A 20,758-nucleotide genomic window follows, 5' to 3' on the forward strand; every position below is an offset into this window, starting at 1 on the left:
AATAGGTGACAGAATTTGGAATTAGAATTAATTTAGTAATAAGATATGAGAACTTGAGAAAAATAACATGTATCCAACTTCAAAAGACTGACAGCTCACTGCAAAGTGATCACTTATTCCTAGACTACTTTAACTGAAAACTGGACTAAACAGTTTTGTCTAGCTAATATAGATTTGAGCCTCTCCTTTCATCTCCTGATAGCCTGATGAAACAACATCACAGAGATCATATGCAGCAAGATGTCATAAAATAGACAATGCAAGACATTTTATTGCTGGTTGGGATTTAGACAGCATTTGAAGCTGCTGAAAAACAAACAAATGACAATATCTACTAAACAATAAAAAACAAAAACATTGTGTGTTGCGCATGTATGTGTATAATTTATTATGCATTACGGTCCAACACCTCCATTCAGGAATGGGAATCCATTTTACTATGTGCTGTTCTCTGAAAACCACAAACAAAGTACAACATGAGTGTCCTGAAGAATTTAGAACCTTAAGATTAAACTAAGTAAGATTGTCTTACTCCATGAAGCTCAAGAGAAGTCAAAAACAGTATTTATGTATCTAGGCACATATATGGTTCATCACTGTACTGCATGTACCCCAATCAACTCAGTGGGCATGATATTTTTACTCAGACCACTTTATACCACCACCTCTGTGTTAAATAGTCTTAGAGAAGGAGGAGGAGTAAAACGACCCCTTTACATTGTCAACGTGGTTTAAAGTGGTGATAGTGCAAAGTGAATCAGGACCAGTATCTTCACTGAATCATCAAAACCTTCATATTACTAAACTAATGGAGAGAGTTTCAAAAACTACACAAGTGATTTAAGGGAATCTGTGGTCCTAAATCTCTCCTTGGTTAACCATGTGATCTTGAAACTTATCTTGTTTTCCTTCTTCAACCAATCCCTTTCCTATGATTTATTTCCCTCACTTGCAAGGTCTTCAGGACAAGAACCATGTCTTTCTATTTTTTCTGCAACTCTTATTTGTAGCTAACTACAGATGTTATAGTAGTCAAGTTAAATACTTAATATATACAACTATTCTTACTATCCCCAAGGTAGGGACCATTTCTTCTGTAATGTATCTTGCACAATTTCTTCTGTAATGTATCTTACACAATTTTGGGAACTGTTAAAATTATTTCTTGTTGTAAAGTTATTGCTTTTAGTATGCTCTGTAACTGCCAAGCAACCAGAAGGACATTACCTCTATCCCAGACAGATTATTAGACATTTAACTATAGCAACCACCTCCAGTTATGAGGCAAAACTGTTTACATTAATTAGCCTGTTTAGAGAATCTGAGCAATTTGGGCCTCAACTTGACATAAATAGTCTAATAAATATTCAGTACATTTGAGAATCATTTACAAAATCAGAATTCTAGGCAGAAATATAAAAGCTGTAGGCAACTATATATGCTTCATAAACCTGAGCTTAGCTGACTTCCATCTTTATCTGTATGTATATATTGACACACACCGTCAGGTGGCTTAATTGAATAATAAAACATCAGTGTTACTAAACCAAGTAGAATGTAAGTAGCTACAGAATGCTCAGAAAACAACTGAATTACCCATGTACAAAAGATGGCTAGGGGATGTAAAAACACATCAATATTTAGTTCTTAGAAGAAAAACTATAAAGCAATATCAAACCTGCTAAATTACATATGCACCTACGGTAGCCTTCATAAACTGGTATCAAAGTAACTTCTTCCAGAGAAGAGGATGAAAAGGAACTCATTCTTTTAAATAATGATTTGAAAACAACAATAGAGAAGAGCCAATCAGTTTGGCTACAGGTAAATGTTTATCTGACCTATTCCATATGAATTATTTTCTAAGAAAGTAGCAGTGTAAAGTGTGGGAGAAAGGAGGATCAGATAATTAATTTGGGTTTCAAAAAAATCAGATTTTCAAGACTCTCTCAAGAAACAGCCATTTTAAAGCCATGTTCTAAAGCTTTCCTTTTATCTCCAGACAATAATTATGGGTGTTTTTTTAAATGCAGTAGTGCCCTTCTTCCACACAGTATGGGCCTGATGCATTGACTTTAATGGGATTTAATTCAGGCCCTAGGTACTGTGAAACATTTCTCACTTTTTGAAAGGCAAAAATTTCCTTAGCTGAATTCCCTATGTTTGACCTCTTCCATACTTCATCTAAGTGCTGGGGTATAGTTCCAGCCAACAGATGAAGACAGAATATTAGTAAGTCTATTGATGGCATCATTGTGACACTCTGTACCTCAAAGTAGCACCCTGGAACCTCCATATTCACCTCTGTGAAATTATTATGTTTTGTACAAAGTATACCTTATGAGGTATCATTTTAAAAATCCTGATCTGCTGAACATTAATATCCCTGTATGGGAAGTTATGAAGTATTGCTATATGTGTGTTACTGCAACATGTTGTGAGGTTGGGAACACCCACAACCAACCTTTCAGTTACAACAAAGGAGTAACCATCAATAGCCAGATGCGTTAATGGCTCATCAACATGCAATCCACTATCCCAGAGACTTCTTGGAGAAGGCACATACACCATTAGGGCAGACTAACCCACATCACAGCCAAGATATTTCCAACAATCTGGAACAAAGTATACGAGAGACAGTGACATCATCACTTGGTCTCTCTCCCCCCATCTCAACACCTGGAAGCACGCCTGGAATACAAAGGCTTTGAACTGGGTACGTTTGATTTCAGATTGGAAGGCAGTCCCAGTTTATGTACTTATGTACTGACCTGCTTGTACCATCTGCCAGGGTGAAAAATGACGCTTGAGTCAACTTTTGCTTAGACTAAACATTTAGGATTTAGAGTGCGTGTTTCTATTTTTATTTCTTAAGGTAACTATCTCTGACCTTTATGCCTACCACTTATGATCACATAAAATCTATCTTTCTATAGTAGTTAAACTTTTTGAATGTTCTGTCCTTACCAGTGAGTTGTCTAAAGTGTTTGGGAAAGTGCTGGTGCATTTCCACTTTCCTTTGAGGAAGTGGCGAACTAAGTAATGAATGTACACTGGCCAGGCTTCTGACCAGTGCAACACAGTACAGTTCTGGATGCACGACTGGGGAGCTGGGAGGAAATTGGCTGGAGCCTCCCTATTGATGGTTTCTGAGTGGCTGGGAGATCATTCATGTAACTCAGCTGGGTGTGTCCCAGTCTGTGGATGTCTGTGCGAGTGTAGTGCCCTTCAGAGGCTTGTAGCTTGACATTAGCATCACAGTGTGAGTGGCAGCCCAGGTTGGTGGGTTTGGAGGCCTCAGCGGCCCTGTAGTCCAGATTGCACTCCGGTGACCCTGTCACAATCATCCCTTGCACATATAAAGGATCTGTCATCACATAGTACTAAGTGAAACTTTAGTAAGCCTATGAATAACTAGAAAACCAACATAAAACATTACAGAGACATACTGCCAGTCTTTCTAGGGTGGGGATGATTCTGGAATGATACAGAAGATCTTGAAAAAAGAAAATGAACAAATAAAATTTTCCATCTCTCCTTGATGCTGCTTTACGACAAATCAACAGTGAAGTACACTGTTGCCCACTTCATAGATTTCTACTCTTTCTTCTCAAGAAGACCCTGTTCTATCTCATTGTATGGGCTTTAGAGCCAGGAAGGAAATCTCAGCTGCATTTAAAGTTGGCGTCTTTAATCATCTCCTTAATCTGTTTGGAAATTATCTATTTAGAAGCTGCCTGATTTTTCCTACCAAAGGCCCTTTCTGAATAACTAAACTTTGCTATTTGGCCAAGAACGGAGACCTTTTCCATTCTGTTCAACCTTTTATTTTCTGTGGACAAATGTTCTTATAGGACACTTACTGGAGACAAATAATTGTGTTCTGTGAGCTGAAGGGCAACAAAAATGATTAAGCTGCTGGACCACATGATTTATGAGGAAAGGCTGAGGGAACTGGGATTGTTAAATCTGCAGAAGAGAAGAACGGGGGGCGGGATTTGAGATAGCTGCTTTCAACTATCTGAAGGGGGTTCCAAAGAGGCTGGATCTAGACCATTCTCAGTGGTAGCAGATGACAGAACAAGGAGTAATGGTCTCAAGTTGTAGTGGGGAAGGTTTAGGTTGGATATTAGGAAAAACTTTTTCACTAGGAGGGTGGTGAAGCACTGGAATGAGTTACCTAGGCAGGTGGTGGAATCTCCTTCCTTAGAGGTTTTTAAGGTCAGACTTGACAAAGCCCTGGCTGGGATGATTTAGTTGGGAATTGGTCCTGCTTTGAGCAGGGGGTTGGACTAGATGACCTCCTGAGGTCCCTTCCAACCCTGATATTCTATGATTCTATAAGAGGTGATGTCATCAAAAGACTGTTATTCTGTCTACATCTAATGGCTGGGAAGAATTATACTGAAACATCTTGACTGGTACAGGAGATCAAGGACAGAAAAAAAATATAACATTGACAACATAGGTTTCTATATATTTGGGAAGAGGTATTTTTATTTCCTCTTCCTCGGGCAATGGAATATGAAGACAGCCCTTTCATTTCTCAAAGACACACCACCAACATATTTGTTGTCTTGAGCCGGGTGCTACAATTATCAGTTACATTTTCAATGTAGGTCAACATTTTCTTTTTTAGTATCCATCTTACCCTCCCATTATCTCACTATACACCATCATCATATGATTCAATTTCTTTTTAAGAACACAGAGTTAAGAAATAGTCAGCATGGATTTGTCAAGAACAAATAGTGTCAAACCAACCTAATAGCTTTTTTTGACAGGGTAACAAGCCTTCTGGATAGGGTGGAAGCAGTAGATATTGTAAATCTTGACTTTAGTAAGGTTTTAGATACTGTCTCGCATGACCTTCTCATGAACAAATTAGGGAAATATAACCTAGATAGAGATAGGTTGGTGGGTGCATAACTGGTTGGAAAACGATTCCCAGAGAGTAGTTATCAGTCAAGCTGGAAGGGCATATCAAGTGGATCCTGCAGAGATTAGTTCTGGGTCCAGTTCTGTTCAATATCTTCATCAATGGTTTACAGAATGGCATAGAACGTACACTTACAAAGTTTGAGAATGATATCAAGCTGGGAAGGGTTGCAAGTGCTTTGGAGGAGAGGATTAAAATTCAAAATGATCTGGACAAACTGGAGAAATGCTCTGAAGTAAATAGGATGAAATACAATAAGGACAAACGCAAAGTACTCCACTTAGGAAGGAACAATCAGTTGTACACATACAAAATGGAAAATGACAACCTAGGAAGAAGTACTGTGGAAAGGGATCTGGGGGTCACAGTGGATCACAAGATGATTATGAGACAACAGTGTAACATTGTTGCAAAAAAAATATTCTGGGATGTATTGGCAGGAGAGCTGTAAGCAAGACACGAAAAGTAATTCTTCTGCTCTACTCCATTAGGCCTCTACTGGAGTATTATGTCCAGTTCTGGGCACCACATTTCAGGAAAGATGTGGACAAATTAGAGAAAGTCCAGAGAAGAGCAACAAAAATGAGTAAAGGTCTAGAAAACATGACCTATGAGAGAAGACTGAAAAAACTGGGTTTGTTTAGTCTGGAAAAGAGAAGACTGAAAAGGGACATGATAACATTTTAAAGTACATAAGAGGTTATTACAAGGAGGAGGGAGCAAAATTGTTCTCCTTATCCCCTGAGGTTAGGACAAGAAGCAATGGGCTTAAATTGCAGCAAGGATAGTGTGGCATGCTGTGGCTCAAAACTGTATCCTGGCACTCCCATATTCACATATGTCATATAATTAAGATATGTTTTGAATAAAAGTATGCCTCGTTGAGGTATCATTTTAAAAGTCTTGACTTTAATGTTAAGCATTAATATCCTGTTGGATTGTATGCGCTATCATTGTATGGGAAGTTATGAAGTTTTGCTATGTGTGTCATAAACAGACAGATAAGGGTTAAGGTCTCTTTTACCTGTAAAGGGTTAACATGCAGTACCTGATGACCACCTGACCAAAAAAAAAAAATCCAGACAAATATAATTTCAAATCTCTGTGGAGAAGAAGCCTGTGTGTGTCTCTTTTTTGCTCAGCAGAGCTCTTGGATCTAAGAGAGGAGTCTCATCTCTTCTCAAGTTCTCCTGGAGTAGTTTCTACTATTTAATAGTGATATTAATTAAAGATTAGGATTTGTCTTTTTTTTTGCTTTCTGTATTTTTTGTTGTGTGTTTGCTAAAGGAAATTCTTTTGTTTGCTTTTATTGATATTGCTTTACTGAGGAAGGGGGATTCTCAGAGATTGATAAGAAGTTTTAGTTGTATTGTTCCATCTTGGGAGACACAGACACTTTTTTTTTTTTTTTTTTTTATTAAATTCTTTTCTTCTTCTTTTTTGTTTGGGTTGGTCTTGGGAGGAGGAGGAGGAGGAGAGGAGGTATCCTCTGTAGTTAGATCCTCTGTCTCTCCTCTCAGGGGGAGGAGGAGGGGGGAGGGGGTTTCCAATTTCTCCTGGGTTTCTCATGGATTTGGGGCTCTTGGGATACCCTAGGATTTTGGGAAGGATTGTGTCCCAATCCAGGATGATGTCATATTGGTGGCAGTTTTACCAATTATAACTAGAATTTTTTAGTAGAAAGAAAAACAATTGAAGAGGCAACAAGGGTCCCCAACAGCTCCAGTGGGGGTGAGACCTATGGTGGGGTGGGGGTGGTTGGGTTTTTTAACAGCTTTTTCTCTTCTCTTCTCTCTTCTCTCTTAGGAGGGCAGGAGGGAGAGAGACCCCAAGAGAGAACAGGAGAAGGTTTTCTACAAGGGTTTTTTTCAGGCTAGTTTTTTTTTTTTCAGGTTTTTTTTCTAAGCTTCAAAAGAGAGCTTTCAAAGAGCCTAGAAAGGAGAGAGAGAGGAGGAGAGGAGGGGGTTACATTATGGGGTTTCTAACTGGGGAATTATTGTGGAAGCAAGGCTAGGTTGGGTGGGGTTTTCCAGCAGGCTTTTTTGTTTTCCTTTTTTCTTTCTTGGTTTCTTTTTTTGCAGCTTTTGGAAAAAGCAGGCAGCTTAAGAAAAAGGCAGTTTTGTTTAGTTTCAGGGGTTGAAATCAGTTTTAACAGTAGGTTAACAAGGCTTTTTTCAGTTTTGGCTTTTGTTTTGGAGGACTTAGGAACACATTTTGGACAGACAGAAAAGATGCAAAAGGACAGTTAAAGCCTTTTTAGGAGATCTTGTTTTTTTTTTTTTTTTTTTGTTTTTTTATTTTTTTTTTTTGTTGGTTTTTTTTTTTTTTTTTTTTTTTTTTTTTTTTTTTTTTTTTTTTTTTTTTTTTTTTTTTTTTTTTTTTTTTTTTTTTTTTTAAACTTGGGAGGAAAAAAAGTAGTTTTCTAGTAGGAGGAAAGAAAGGACTTCCCCTAAAGGGTACTTAGAGAAATGCTACAAACAGGTTAAACCAGTCAGTTTTTTTTTTTTTTTTTTTATCAGCCTTTTTATTCAGTCTACAGCTAAATAATAAGTGTTTTTTTTTTTTTTTTCAGGTTTTTTTATTCAAGAATAGGGAAAAGTGAAAAAAGAAACACAAATGCAAAGGGGCAGAGGCATGCAGAGCACAAAGCCACAGAGACACAAACAAAGAAAGAGAGAGAGAACAAGACCAGAGGAAGGACAAAGAGAAACAGGAGCTTAACAAGAGAGCTAAGAGGCAAGCCAAGGCCCAGAGCAAGAAAGCAAGAAAAAAAAAGAAAGAGACTGGAGACAGCTGGGCCTGGACCCATGTCCCTCCCCACCCACAGCCTCCCACCCAACAGGCCTTCCCCTCCCCATCAATTTCCCACCCCCATGGCAATGGAGGACTGGGAACACTGGAAGAAAAAAAAAAAATTGGACTGGCACCAAAACACAGTATGTCAGAAGACCAGTACAAGGACTGGCAAGGAAGGAAGTGGAAGTTGGCTGTCTATCACCACCATCCACATTAATCCATCCTGGGGGAAATGAGCCAACCATGCCAAGCTGAGCAAGCAGGGGGGGGCAGTGCCAGGAGCCAGGCCAAAGCCAGGGGCACTCCCCAGGCTGTTCCTGAGCCACAACACAGTCAGGGAGCCAGTCGGAAGAACCAGAAGAGGTAGAAGTGGGTGAACCACCAGCCTAACACTACAGCCACAGCAGCCATAGCCAGTCCCAGGCCAGCAACAGAACTGGACCAGCAACCAGACTAGCAGAAGCAGCGCCAGCACAGCACTCCAGCCACAGACACAGAGCCAACCACCGAGGCAGCCAGAGGCAGCAGAAGCAACCAAGAAACTCTGCAAGAGCTCAGCAGCAGCCAGCAGTAATCACATCACCAGCAACAGTCAAGTCCACAGTCAGAGGAACAAACACCACAGACAGAAACAGAGAGGACCAGAGGTGTCAAGTCTAAGGTTCAGACAGAGTTTCAGTGTCTGACCAGCAGTTGAGCCTTCAGCCACGGCAGCTGAGAGCTTGCAGCAGCTTGGAGCAAAACCAGCCGCTCTTCAGCTCCCCATTTCTCTGTCCTTGTTAATTCTTATAAAAATATTCTTGTTGGAAAACTTCAGGACACAGAGATAGAAAGGCCAGGGTCTCAAGTTAGTTCCAAGTTCCAAAAAGCTCAAACAAACTTGGGCCATAAACTCCAAAGGTCATTCTGGGGTGGTATAAAATAGTGAACACAGGTTGTGGGTGTCCAGTGGATGGGGAGGGGTGTCCTTCCTATGACTATAAGTGGTCAAAATGTAAACAAAAAAATGTATTTGTAAATTCAAGTAAATAAATGTTTACATACTTAAATTGTAATGTAATATACTATGTAGTGTATGTTGTGTTTTATGTTAAAGTAAGGAAATGCATGTTTTTAAAACTGTCTGCAATTTGTCCCCTCTGGGAAACAGATCTGTATGTTGGTTAATCAGGGTTGTAATTTGGGGTCTTAAAAAGGGTTAACACCTGTTAACCTGCAGTAAACTGTTCAACCTGAAACAATACCAATTTTAATCTCTGACCAGGGAAGCTCTTGTCAAGTGTCTTTTGCTCAATCTTCTTTGGATCTAAGAGAGTCTGTTTTCTCTATTTCTTTGTTGTGTCTTGAGTATTAGGTTCTAAGTTAGTTCTTAATGTATAATAAGGAATAGTCTTTTAGTTTTTAAATATTTATATTTTTTCTTGTGTATTAAATATAGCATTGTGTATTGAAATTTATGCTGATAATATTTTTAGAGAAAGGGAGGGGTTTATTGGATTTAGGAGATAAGTTTAGACCCTTGATTCCTTTTCTAGTTACAGAGACATTTCTTTGTTCTTAGACTTTATTTTCTTTTCTTCATTTTCTTTTTTTTCTCTGTTGGATTTTCTTTTTCTTTTAAGAGGGGAGTCTGAGATTGAGGAGGGGAGAGGGAGAGGAGGAGGTCTCTGGAGGAGGGAGGAGGAGGGGAGGTGTAAGAGGGGGGTGGATGGGGGGAAGAGGGATTAGGGGGAATGGGGATCCCCTAGGATGGGGGGAATTTGTTGTGGGATTAGGATTTAATTTAGGTGATTGATAGGATTTTCGTTCCTTTGATTGGAACCTTTACTTTTATTTTTTGGAAAAACAGTGGCAGGTCATTGGAACCTTGACTATAGAAGTGTGTTTTACAGAAATATGTTTTAATGCTGGGAACACCCACAACCAGCCTGGCAGGTACAACAATGGAGCAGCCAGATGCTGCTGATGGTCCATTAAAGGGAGTCCATACTCACGACAACTATCCTAGGAACTGTATACAATGGGAACTTCTCAGAGATAGCATGTGTAGACAATGGAGACTGCTTGACCCACATCATAGCAAAGGCTCTAGAAGAAGCTATAAAAGAGGGGAAGTGACATCATCACTTGGCTTCACTTCTCCCACAACTCCACACCTGGAAGCACATCTGGAGGACAAAGATCTGGAACAGGGAAGTGGTCCCAGGCTGGAAAGAAGAATCCAAGCCTGTGTATTAAGAAACTATACCATCTACCAGGTTCAAATCAGATTCAAATCCGGTCTAATTTATAGAACTCAGTTTGTGCTTTTACTTTTATTTTGTAGGTAACCAACTTTGATCTGTATGCTTATTACTTATAATCACTTAAAATCTATCTTTCTGTAGTTAATAAATCTGTTTTATATTTTATCTAAAAACAGTGCGCATTTTGGTTAAAGTGCTTGGAAAATCTGCTCAGGAACAAAAACTGGTGCATGTCCTCTCCACATTGAGGGAGGGGAAGACTGGGTAATAAACTTATACTGATCAGGCATCTGACCAGGACAAGACGGTACAGCCCTGGGGTCCTAGGCTGCGGAGCTGGGGGAATCGACTGGAGCCTCTCAATTGTTAGTTCATGAGTGAACTGAGAGAAATATTCACGTAACTCAGCTGGGTGTGTCCCTGACTGTGCATGTCTGTGTCAGAACAGGACCTGACACAGGTTTGTGGCTTAGCAACAGCATCACAATGTGATAGAAAGCCCAGGTTGGAGGGACAGAGAGCCCCGTGATACCCCAGTTCCAGGTTGCACCCCAGGAAGACCCGTCACAGGCAGTTTAGTTGGACATTAGGAAAATTTTCCTGTCAGGGGAGTTAAGCACTGGAATACGGTGCCTAGGGAGGCTGTGGAATCTCCATCATTGAACATTTTTAATAGCAGGTTAGATAAACTCCTGTCAGGGATGGTTTAGATAATACTTAGTCATGCCATAAGTGCAGGGGACCAGGATAGATGACCTCTCGAGATGTCCTTCCAGTCCTACAATTCTATGAGTCTATGAATGTTGACTGGCTGGTGAGGGAATAAATTAGTTTTTTGTAGGAATCTTTCATTAGGGTGTTTCCAACATGAGCTTAGTCTTTGATTTTAGTCTTATAGTAAATTACCAAGTATTAAATACCATGTCTGTTTACTCTTAAGACAAAAAAGGTATGTAAGAGGATGTTAAGCCCTATCAAAGAATTACTGTTAGACATTTATCATACATATCAGTTCCCAACTTTTATATCATTTTACTTTGTCATAACTGGGTGCTTTCTGACTATTCTCCAGTTTTCAATTACAATGACTAAGTAGCCTTTAGTGAGTGCTGCCAAAAGCTATGCTTTATCCAATCAAGATGAGGTACCCAATACCATGACCGCATTCCTTCGTTTATATTTTATTTAACTTGATTTCTAATTATTTTTAAAGATGGAAAGCAACATCTATGCATGCACTTAAACCACTTATGAGAATTATTTCTGTATAAATATAGAATGCGTGGCTGGCCCCTTGCTCAGCTGAGCTTTCTGGACAGGAAAAAAACATGTTCAAATAAGGAACTTAAATACTGTGATAACAGACACAAATACTCTGCTGATGAAGACAGAATAAATAGCTGAACAGAACTTAATTGAAAAGCAAGAAATATTGGCTTTAGAATGAGTTCATAACTATACCCTCTCACTTCTGGGGACAACCACCTTACATGCAATGTGGAACTGGAATACTAAGAAAGAGAAGTCTCTTTTCTACAATCTAAAACATAGGCAAAACACACTTCTTTGTGTACAGAGTCTATTAAATTGATGATCCCCATAATTCTCACCTTTCTCTATCCTGTTCCAGGGCTTTTTGTTCAGCTTCTAGACTAGCCTGCAGACCTGCCTGTTCACTGCAGCTGCTGTTGAGAATTGCAAGTTTTTGTTTTTGCTCTTCAATTTCAACGTCTATTGTGGAACTACGCTGCAGAGCAGAGTGTCTCCTTTCCAACTTAGCTACTGCTTGCTCCAGTGCCTCTCTCTGCTGTTTTTCCCTTGATTCGAGAATTTCTTTTTCTTTTTTCCGAACTTTTTCCTCCTGACGAACTACGTTGGCTGTAAATTCAAATGTTTCTTGGAGCTGCTGCAGCTGGTTAGTGCTGACTCTATATTGCGCAAGCTGTTCTTCTTTTTCTTCCATTTCTTTCTCAACTTGATAAAGAGTCTTGTCTAACCCTAGCAGACCTCTATCAAGGACTTCAGAAGCTCTCTGTTTTTCTTCCAACAAAGCTGGCAAGTGATTATGCATCAGGTATTGAAGCTGGCGCTCTTTATATTGGAGCCTGTATTCTGATGGCTTTATCTTGTCAAATTCTTCAACCATCAGTGCAGCATCCACAACGTTTTCATCATCTTTCTTGAGGAGGTTTAACCGTTCTGTGTGTGCATATTTTAAACGGTCCAGTGTTTCATGTTCATCTGCTACTTCCTTTTCTAGATGATCCCTTTGTTGAAATAAGTCCTTCTCCAAAATAGTCAATTGTTCTAACTGCTTTCTTTTAAAATCCATGAAATTATGCTGTGCTTTTTCTAATTCTTCACTGTCTTCGTCACCTTCAGATCTAGCTTCCTTGACCCTCAAGAGAGATTCTCTAATTTCTTCAAGTTCTCTTTTCTCTTCTTCAACCCTTTGCACATCCCCTCTCTTGAGTAGCTGTATCATAACCTGTTTCTCTCGAAGCTGTCCTTCTAGGTGAGCCACTTGCATCACCTGCTCCCTTTCTTGTTCTTCAAGCCTCTTTTTTTCTAATTCCAGCTTGATGCACTGTTCATCTTTTTCCTTTTTAAGTTTTTCTAGTTCTCTGAAAATCTGCATTTTCTCAACTTTTTCATTATTATTAAGTTCTTGCAACCGTTGCAGTTCTTCTTTAACTCGAGCAAAAATTTCTTCCTGTTGTTTCGTTTTCTGAAATTCTATCTCCTGATGTTCTCGTAGTCTCTCTTCTTCAAATTTCTCTTTTTCAGCCAGCAAGTCTTTTAACCTGCTTTCAATGTGAACGCTTCGCCGTTTCAGGCTCTCTTCCTGTTTTCGTATTTCCAGTTGGACTATTTCTGTTTCCTTGCGCTGTGACTCCACCTCTTGCTGCATTCTTTCTAGTTCTGCCTTGTCAGATTTTTGTTTTTCTTCCATTTCTTCTATCAGTTTCCTAAAATAAAATATGTACAATATGTATATGAGATTAATACCTTCAAAACATTCCTTCCCTTTCCCTAATATGGTTAATATTTTCCTAAAAGTTAACAGGGTTTGGAAGAGGAGCTAAAAACACATACCAACTTGAATTGTTTTGTTTAAAGATACAATTTTATTTCAGTCTTTTTTGATTTGCCTCATGTTAGTAACATGCCTTCATAATTTAGTAGCTTATATTTAACTCAATTTCTGGAGAAAACCATAGTTATCAGATCCAAATTACTTCGAGCAAAACTTTACCTGACAAGCAGATACGCTACAGAATTGACATATACTGAACTATCATTAAATTATCTTTAAATTGTAGGTATATGAAATTACATTAAGTCAATTCATGTTAGTAGTAGAAGCACTACATGTTTAAACCACAACAACTCCATCCAATGCAATAATATTCATTAAATACACACTGCATGACTGCACTGCACAATAAGATTCAGGCATGAACACAATGATTAGATTAAAAATTCACATCCTCCAATCTTGTTTGAGTCAATTGTTTTAATCCATCAAATTTCACTCTTTTAGGGAACTTCCTCTTGTAATTGGCACATTTGGTTGGAAGTGTGGGAATAGCTGCTGTCTCCTAGAGACAAATTGTCTTCTCTTCCTTATACAGAATATAATTCTCCTCTCACAGTCTCTCTGAGGGCAGGAGGGGAGTCAAGATTAATTATGAAAGAGTGTAGAAAACGCCAAGCTACACATCTGCATAGTGCAGTGGTCTGAAGATTAGTATAATGACATTGTACAGCCAATCATTTAGCCTTGAATAAGTAAAATATTCAAACTCAGACAAAATAAGAGAATGAAAACACACACAGAAAACAGACAACAAAATCTGAACTCAAATACATATGCCTTCATATATACTCAACCACAGTGAGTATAGTGAGGAAGGATGGTAGAGTGGTTAGGGCTTGGGCTTCAACTCCCTGGACTTCCTGTGTGACCTTGGGCAAGTCATTTTGCCTCTCTGTCTTAGTTTCCCACCTGTAAAATGGGGACAATAGTACTTACCTACTCCACAGAGATGTTCTGAGGATATATTCATTAAAGATTGTGAGGTACTCAGGCTACGTCTTCACTACCCGCCGTATCGGCGGGTAGCAATCGATTTCTCGGGGACCGATATATCGCGTCTCATCTAGACACGGTATATTGATCCCCAAATGAGCTCCTGTCGACTCCGGAACTCCACCAACCCGAACGGCGGTAACGGAGTCGACATGGGGAGCCGCGGACATCGATCCCGCGCCGTGAGGACGGTAGGTAATTCGATCTAAGATACTTCGACTTCAGCTACGTTATTCACGTAGCTGAAGTTGCGTATCTTAGATCGATTTCCCCCCATAGCGTAGACCAGCCCTCAGACACTGAGATTATGGGGGGCATAAATACCTCAGATGGGTAGTAGAAAGAAGTTACCTTTTACTTTCTAATTTTTCCAGTTCCTCTCGTTGTTGTCTCTCAAATTCTAGTCTAATTAAAAAAAATGGGAAAAAGGAGTGTCATTTCTGGAAAATAACAAAACAGAAATAAAGCATGGCACATTTTACATCATGGTGTCTGTTTTAAAAGTTTACGTTAATATTGTGGCCTGGCAAGTTTTATAATAGCTTAATATGCTCTATAAGAATTGAAAACATTTCCTTAAATATGGCCACCAATTAGATTCTGTGCTGCTGAGCCCTTGTATGGAAGCTGAAAAGTAATTGAATTTCTGGGAAGAAACGATTTAAATAGTAAAGTTAAACAAGACAGATAAATGATTAGCACAGCCTCTGCAAGTTAACTATATGCAGACATAGCAATCAATATATAGAAATTGAGTTTCTCTACCTTAGACAGATTGGTCCTTTTACAGGGAATAGACTGCCACAGGAGGTAGAGAGAAACAAAGTGATCAATTAAGAAAGGAATTGATAGAAAAAAAGGCAAGAGAAAAGCAGTGAAGAATATTTTAAAGCCAACAATCTACCAACAAAATTAGCTTTTTTAAAAAAGCAAACAGTCAGACCATTAGCTTTGCTTTCTGACATTTGTTAGGTTTACATTCTTCAAGCAACAGTCAATCACATTGTAACTCTAAACTAAACAGCTATTCACATAAATTAAACAGTTATTTTTCCTAAGCACGCTTTTCATATGCCAATGATTGTTATTCAACTTTCATGTTCCTTTGGCTTATTAACTGGGCACAAATTTGAGAAAGCTAAAAGGTATTTGAATTTCAAAAGGACCTAAATGGAGCATAAAAGCTATTTTTTCTCCAAAAAAGCAAATAATCATTGTAATTCAGTCGTTCTAATACAGCTAACAAAAAGGCCAACATAAAATGAAACATGGTATAAAACCCCATTTCAGAACATCAAAATATTTGGATTAACAGGGTTTTTGGTAACTGAGGGTATTGTTGGTATTTTAATACTGCTGGGAATATTATGTAACATTAGAAGTGTCAGGTGCCTGAAGCTCTTGAACAGAAGTCTTTTTCCCCCACTATTTAAATCTAAATAAAATGAAATATTGGTTAAAAGACTCATGCCTAGGAGCATCACCTACATTTTTATAAGAAATATTTTCATATTAAGGACTCAGTTCAACAGTATTAGTATAAATACATAACCTATGCTTTTATTTAATATTATTTTCTGCAAATAATACAACTGTCCCCCACACAAACGGAAAAAGAGGTATTGTATGGGGCAGGTGTAATGGGAAGATAGAATATACGGCAAGCATCTACTGTTTATATTTAACTAAAAAGCTAAAAAACTGGATTTCTTGTACTCTAGGCACCTCTATCCATCAGTTTAAATACAGTAGAAATCAACAAACCGCACAATATTCCATACACAACTTTATGACTGAAATCATAGAATCATAGAATTCAAGATCAGAAAGGACCATTATGATCATCTTAGTCTGACCTCCTGCAAGATGCAGGCCACATAAGCCGATCCACCCACTCCTGAAATAATTCTCTCCCTTGACTCTGCTGTTGAATGCTCCAAATCATGATTTAAAGACTTCTAGTAGCAGATAATCCACCAGCAAGCGACCCCTGCCCCATGCTTCGGAGGAAGGCGAAAAACCTCCAGGGCCACTGCCAATCTACCCTGGAGGAAAATTCCTTCCTGACCCCAAATATGGCGATCAGCTGAACCCCGAGCATGTGGGCAAGACTCTCCAGCCAGACCCTCTGGAAAAAGGCTAACAATATCCTATCATTGACCCTTTGTACTAATTACCATTGTGGCACGTTATTGACCTACTGACTAAACCCGTTATCCTATCATACCATCCCATGAATTATTGCAAATCCCACTTTCTATAGGTATCAACCCATAGCCTATGATTTAGTCACGCAGGTCGCAGAAGTAACTGAATCTGTGATTTCCAGCGACCTCTGTGACTTCAACCTATGGTGGTTGGGAGCTCCAGGGTCCCCCCTGCCTCAAGTGGGGGGAAGGGAGCTGCAGGGTATCCCCGGTGCGTCTGGTGGGGACCCCAGAGCTCCAAGCTGCTGTGGGCAGTGGAGGAACCCCGAGCTCCCAGCTTTCACGGGTGGCAGGAGAACCCCAAAACCCCTGCGGGGATGGGGGAACCCCTGCTGCCAGCGGGGGTACTGGCCACCGCAGGCAGTAGGGGAATCCCAGAACCACCAGCCACCACAGGCAGCAGGGGAATCCACCGAGCCCTCGGGCACCGCGGCCCACCTTGCAGCTCCTGGCCAACGTGGGAGGCAGGGGCACCCCACAGCTCCCAGCCCCGATGGGCAGTGGGGGACCCCTGGAGCTGCAGGAGGCCTGGGTAACTTGTAGCCCCCAGCTGCTGCAGGCAGCTCCTAGCCCCCGTGCAGTTGCTCTGCTTCAGGCAGTGTGGGGACCCGCAGATCCCCATTTTGTCAGGCATATTTTTAGTAAAAGTTATGGACAGGTCACAGCTTCCGTGAATTTTTCTTTTTTGCCCGTGACCTGTCCATGACTTTTACTAAAAATATTCATGACAAAAATCTTAGCCTCAATCATCCTTCATCCTCAAAAGCTCCATTAAAGAGGATAAGCATGCCCTAAATGTCAACAGGTTTGAGTTACTGTAGGCCAAGATGAGGAATAGAATCCTCACAAAGATTATCTCACCAATAAGCCACTTGTGTTCACCTCAAGGGGATGTCTACCTAGTGTGCCTCTGCTGATCTCAACTTCAGTAATATGGTACAGGAAGAGAAGAGGTCTCTCCAGAAGACAGACCTTAAGCTACTTAGCACTTTATAGGTCAATGCCAACACCCAGAACTCCATCCAGAAACACACAAGGAGCCAGAGCAGATCACGAAACACTGGCTGTATATGGTCCTAATGGAACACTTCACTTAGGCATGTTGCCATATTCTGCTCTAGTTTTAGCTCAGAAATGGGGTTAAATACAGCACAATGCTGCAGTCTAGTGTCAGGGTAATAAAAAGCATGAATTACAACACTGTAGTCTGTAACAGAAAGAAAGGATGCAACCTCTTCAAAAAATGAAAGTGAAAAGTTGCCTTGGGTACCAATAAAAGATGACCATCCAACAAGAACTAGGAACATAACCAGACTATCAGATTGCAGACATAGGTAATACAGTGGGGAAGCATGCCTGAGACACGGAGAGACATAAATTTGCCATATTTCTCATTGTCTGAGGTTTACCAGTCCTGGTAAAACAGAGGTGATATAGAGGAAGGCAGTTAACTTCCAGTCACCCTAACACCTCAACCACACATTGGGAAAGGAACTCAAATGCACATACAGCTAATATACTGCATACTAAAAACAACAACACAACCATATGCTTCCTTATTGGTGGACTCATATACATATTATTCAAAGGAGAGGACAAAAGTGGACTTTGGGGAACTTCATACAAGAGCAGCCTATAGGTAGAAGAGCAGTTCCTCTTTGGACCAAGCCCACCTAAAGCAATACTATCAACTCTTACCAAGATCAAAAGCATGTAAAAATAACTTTGTTGTCAATAGTATCAAAGACAGCTAAGAGATCTAATAACAGCAAGAATACTTGGAGCCAGGTGTAAACTGGTATACTGGTGATTTCAATAGAGCTAGGTTGATTTAAACCAGCTGAATACCTGGAATTTGATTTTCATGTATCACTACTTAGTAGTTAGTACCCAGCCAAGGGTCACAGAATTCTGAGACATCTACCTACTGAGACTTATCTTGCAATAAACTTGTCAGTAATCCTTACCACAAGGAATTGTGATGGTTTCTTGAGCATAGGTCATATCAAAGACTCTTTAATGCATCAGATTGCCAGCTTCTCTCAAAAGAAAATGTTAACAATTTCCATCAATACAAGGGTAAGCATTTCCCTGCTGGCCTTCAACAACTAGTAAAGACATGGATTCATGTTCTCCCAACACTTTCAGTATCTTAGAGTGCCACTGATTAAAACTCAAGCAGAGATGAGGTAATGTTTGCCTCCTCGTGATGCACCAAGTTTGGCCTGAATCCAAATGCAGTTTCACCATAAAACAAACATTTCCTTTCAACAGAAAGTATTCAAATCAGCACTCAGGTGGACACAGCCAGGATTCACCAAGCTGTCTACAACCCAAAACAAAACTGATTGAGAATTTTGCAAAATCCTTCTTAGAGACAAAGAACCTCTAACTTGCCTTCCCACACAACTACTGCATAAGAGTTTTTAAATTCTTTATGAGTTGATCAGTTTCCCTCCGAGACTTCCATCATCGTTCTAGCTCTCATCGTCTCCTTCCTCTTTCAGTTGTTGCAGGCCATCTGTGAACCAGACAACTCTGAAGCGAAAGCCAGGGTGGGCAGTGTATATAGGCCACCTCATCAATGGTTAAGGATAAAAGCGTACTATAGAATTGCAAACCATTAACTCAGTGATCCATCAGAGGAAAAGCTTTCTCCCTCAGAGCCCTTCAGAAATGCTCTGGCTCTATTAATTTCCCAAGAGAGACCAACGAAAAGGTCAGCTGAAGTTTATATGATTTATAGCTGTTTGTTTCCACATCCTCTATTATTTGTTAATAGCATTTGGAGTGTGTTAGGTGAAACTAAACTACTAACATCAGCTTCAAATGCATAGAAAGTATATTAAAAAAAAAAGAAATTTCACCACTACCATCATGTCACTGTAAATTTTACATGCATAAGCACAGTAACTTGCCTTTTTTTCTTCATTTTTCTTGTTCCATGAAAAAATTCTTATATTTCCTTAACATACATTAGTTATTAAAATCATGAATAGTATAATCAAAATGAAGAAAATCTACATTAACTTTAAAATAAGGATTAAAAGCTGCCTTTGGTCTTTTGCACAATTCCCACAGCGGAATTTAATCTGATTTATTTGGAGTTAAATGGACATCATTATCCCTGAAAAAAATAAGACTTTCAGTACATGCTACAGAATAAATTAAGCCAATTCTTACTAGCACAATACTCCAATAGCTTAATTTAGGCAGCACAACATGTACTGTTACTGATGCACACCTATGTAGGCAAGACTGAGTGCTGGTAAGACTACAAAGATGTTACAATACTAGTTTAGCACCCCAATTTATATGCTTAATTAAAAAAGCTAAATCTATGGCAAGACCAAGGTTTCTCATAAGTAGTTTTAAAGTTATAGTAAAATGTACCTTACAGAAGATTCTCAAGTGAAATCTTCAACGTAAATCTATGAGCAAAAGCACTCTTTTATCCATAGCTTATTAGTTGAAGTAGTGTTGAATGACACCGGATACGAGAAGAAGGGTGAAAATAAGCAGAACAAAACATTTTGGAAATTAAACCAAAATTTTATTTAATATGGCACTACATTTTACAGATTGACAACAAGAGTAAAACTAGCCCTGCCTGAAGGCATCATAACCGAACAAAAAGAATCCCTAAAAAATTCCTTAGGGAACTGCATTATTATACAAAAAGTTATCTCTTTATGAGGCACACAAAATTCTCACTGTATGAAAACAGCAGAGAAAGACCCATTTATATAGAAAACATGTAGAAAGTACAGCAATCTCCAGTAACCAGCCAACATTTAGCAACAGTTAACACACAGTGTATCTAGGATAATGCAATTATAGCCTGTTTTGGATGGACTATCTGTCTCAAGTAACACTGTTGGCAACTGTTGAGCTTTTTAAAAGTAACCACTAATTCAGACTACATTACTGCCATGCTAGTAAACCTAGATAAAGTTCTGGCTCTGCTACAGAAAAAACCCAATTTGAAAGTGTTTTTTTTATAATGCAATATGGTAATTCTCAGTTTTAAATGTACATAATACATTCAATTATGTTAATCCTTAATGCCACGAAAGATGACAATTGCCTTCATTATAATGCACCAAATTTGCTATCGTTACCTGTTTGTCTTATTGTCCAGTTTATCTGCAGTATCAGTGCTATTATGAAATGTCATGCCAATGCACCGAACACTTAAGCAGTTAAATAACAGCAATGTTGACATGGTATGGTTTAAAAAAATAGCAATTTACATCTTTCATCTCTTCTATTCACTGAGGCAATAGAAGTTATTCCCCGTCTTAATACTTTCCCCTTACTCTTTTATATCTTCTTTGTATATTAGATCCTATTCTTCTTTTCTGTTCTCTTATTGTATCTTTTCTCTGCATCTCCCTTCCACTTTCCTTTTCTTACTTTCTATGAATTCCTCTCTACCTACTTCATTCCTTTATTTTGTTACCCTGTTCACGTCACT

The 20,758-nt window shown here is 39.2% G+C and overlaps 1 protein-coding gene across 4 annotated transcripts in view; it reads right to left on the reverse strand.

Moving 5' to 3' along the window:
• Positions 1-20,758, reverse strand: part of KIF16B (kinesin family member 16B) — a 202,057-nt gene that overhangs the window by 71,536 nt on the left and 109,763 nt on the right. For all 4 annotated transcript variants that reach the window (XM_039530469.1, XM_039530468.1, XM_039530470.1 and 1 more), the window contains 2 exons: positions 14,426-14,479; positions 11,592-12,950 (listed from right to left, as the gene is read on the reverse strand). In XM_039530469.1, the coding sequence (XP_039386403.1) occupies positions 11,592-12,950; positions 14,426-14,479 (1,413 nt within the window). The remainder of the gene's footprint in view (positions 1-11,591; positions 12,951-14,425; positions 14,480-20,758) is intronic.

The sequence above is a fragment of the Mauremys reevesii genome, linkage group 3, assembly GCF_016161935.1.
Source record: "Mauremys reevesii isolate NIE-2019 linkage group 3, ASM1616193v1, whole genome shotgun sequence".
Lineage (NCBI taxonomy): Eukaryota > Metazoa > Chordata > Testudines > Geoemydidae > Mauremys > Mauremys reevesii.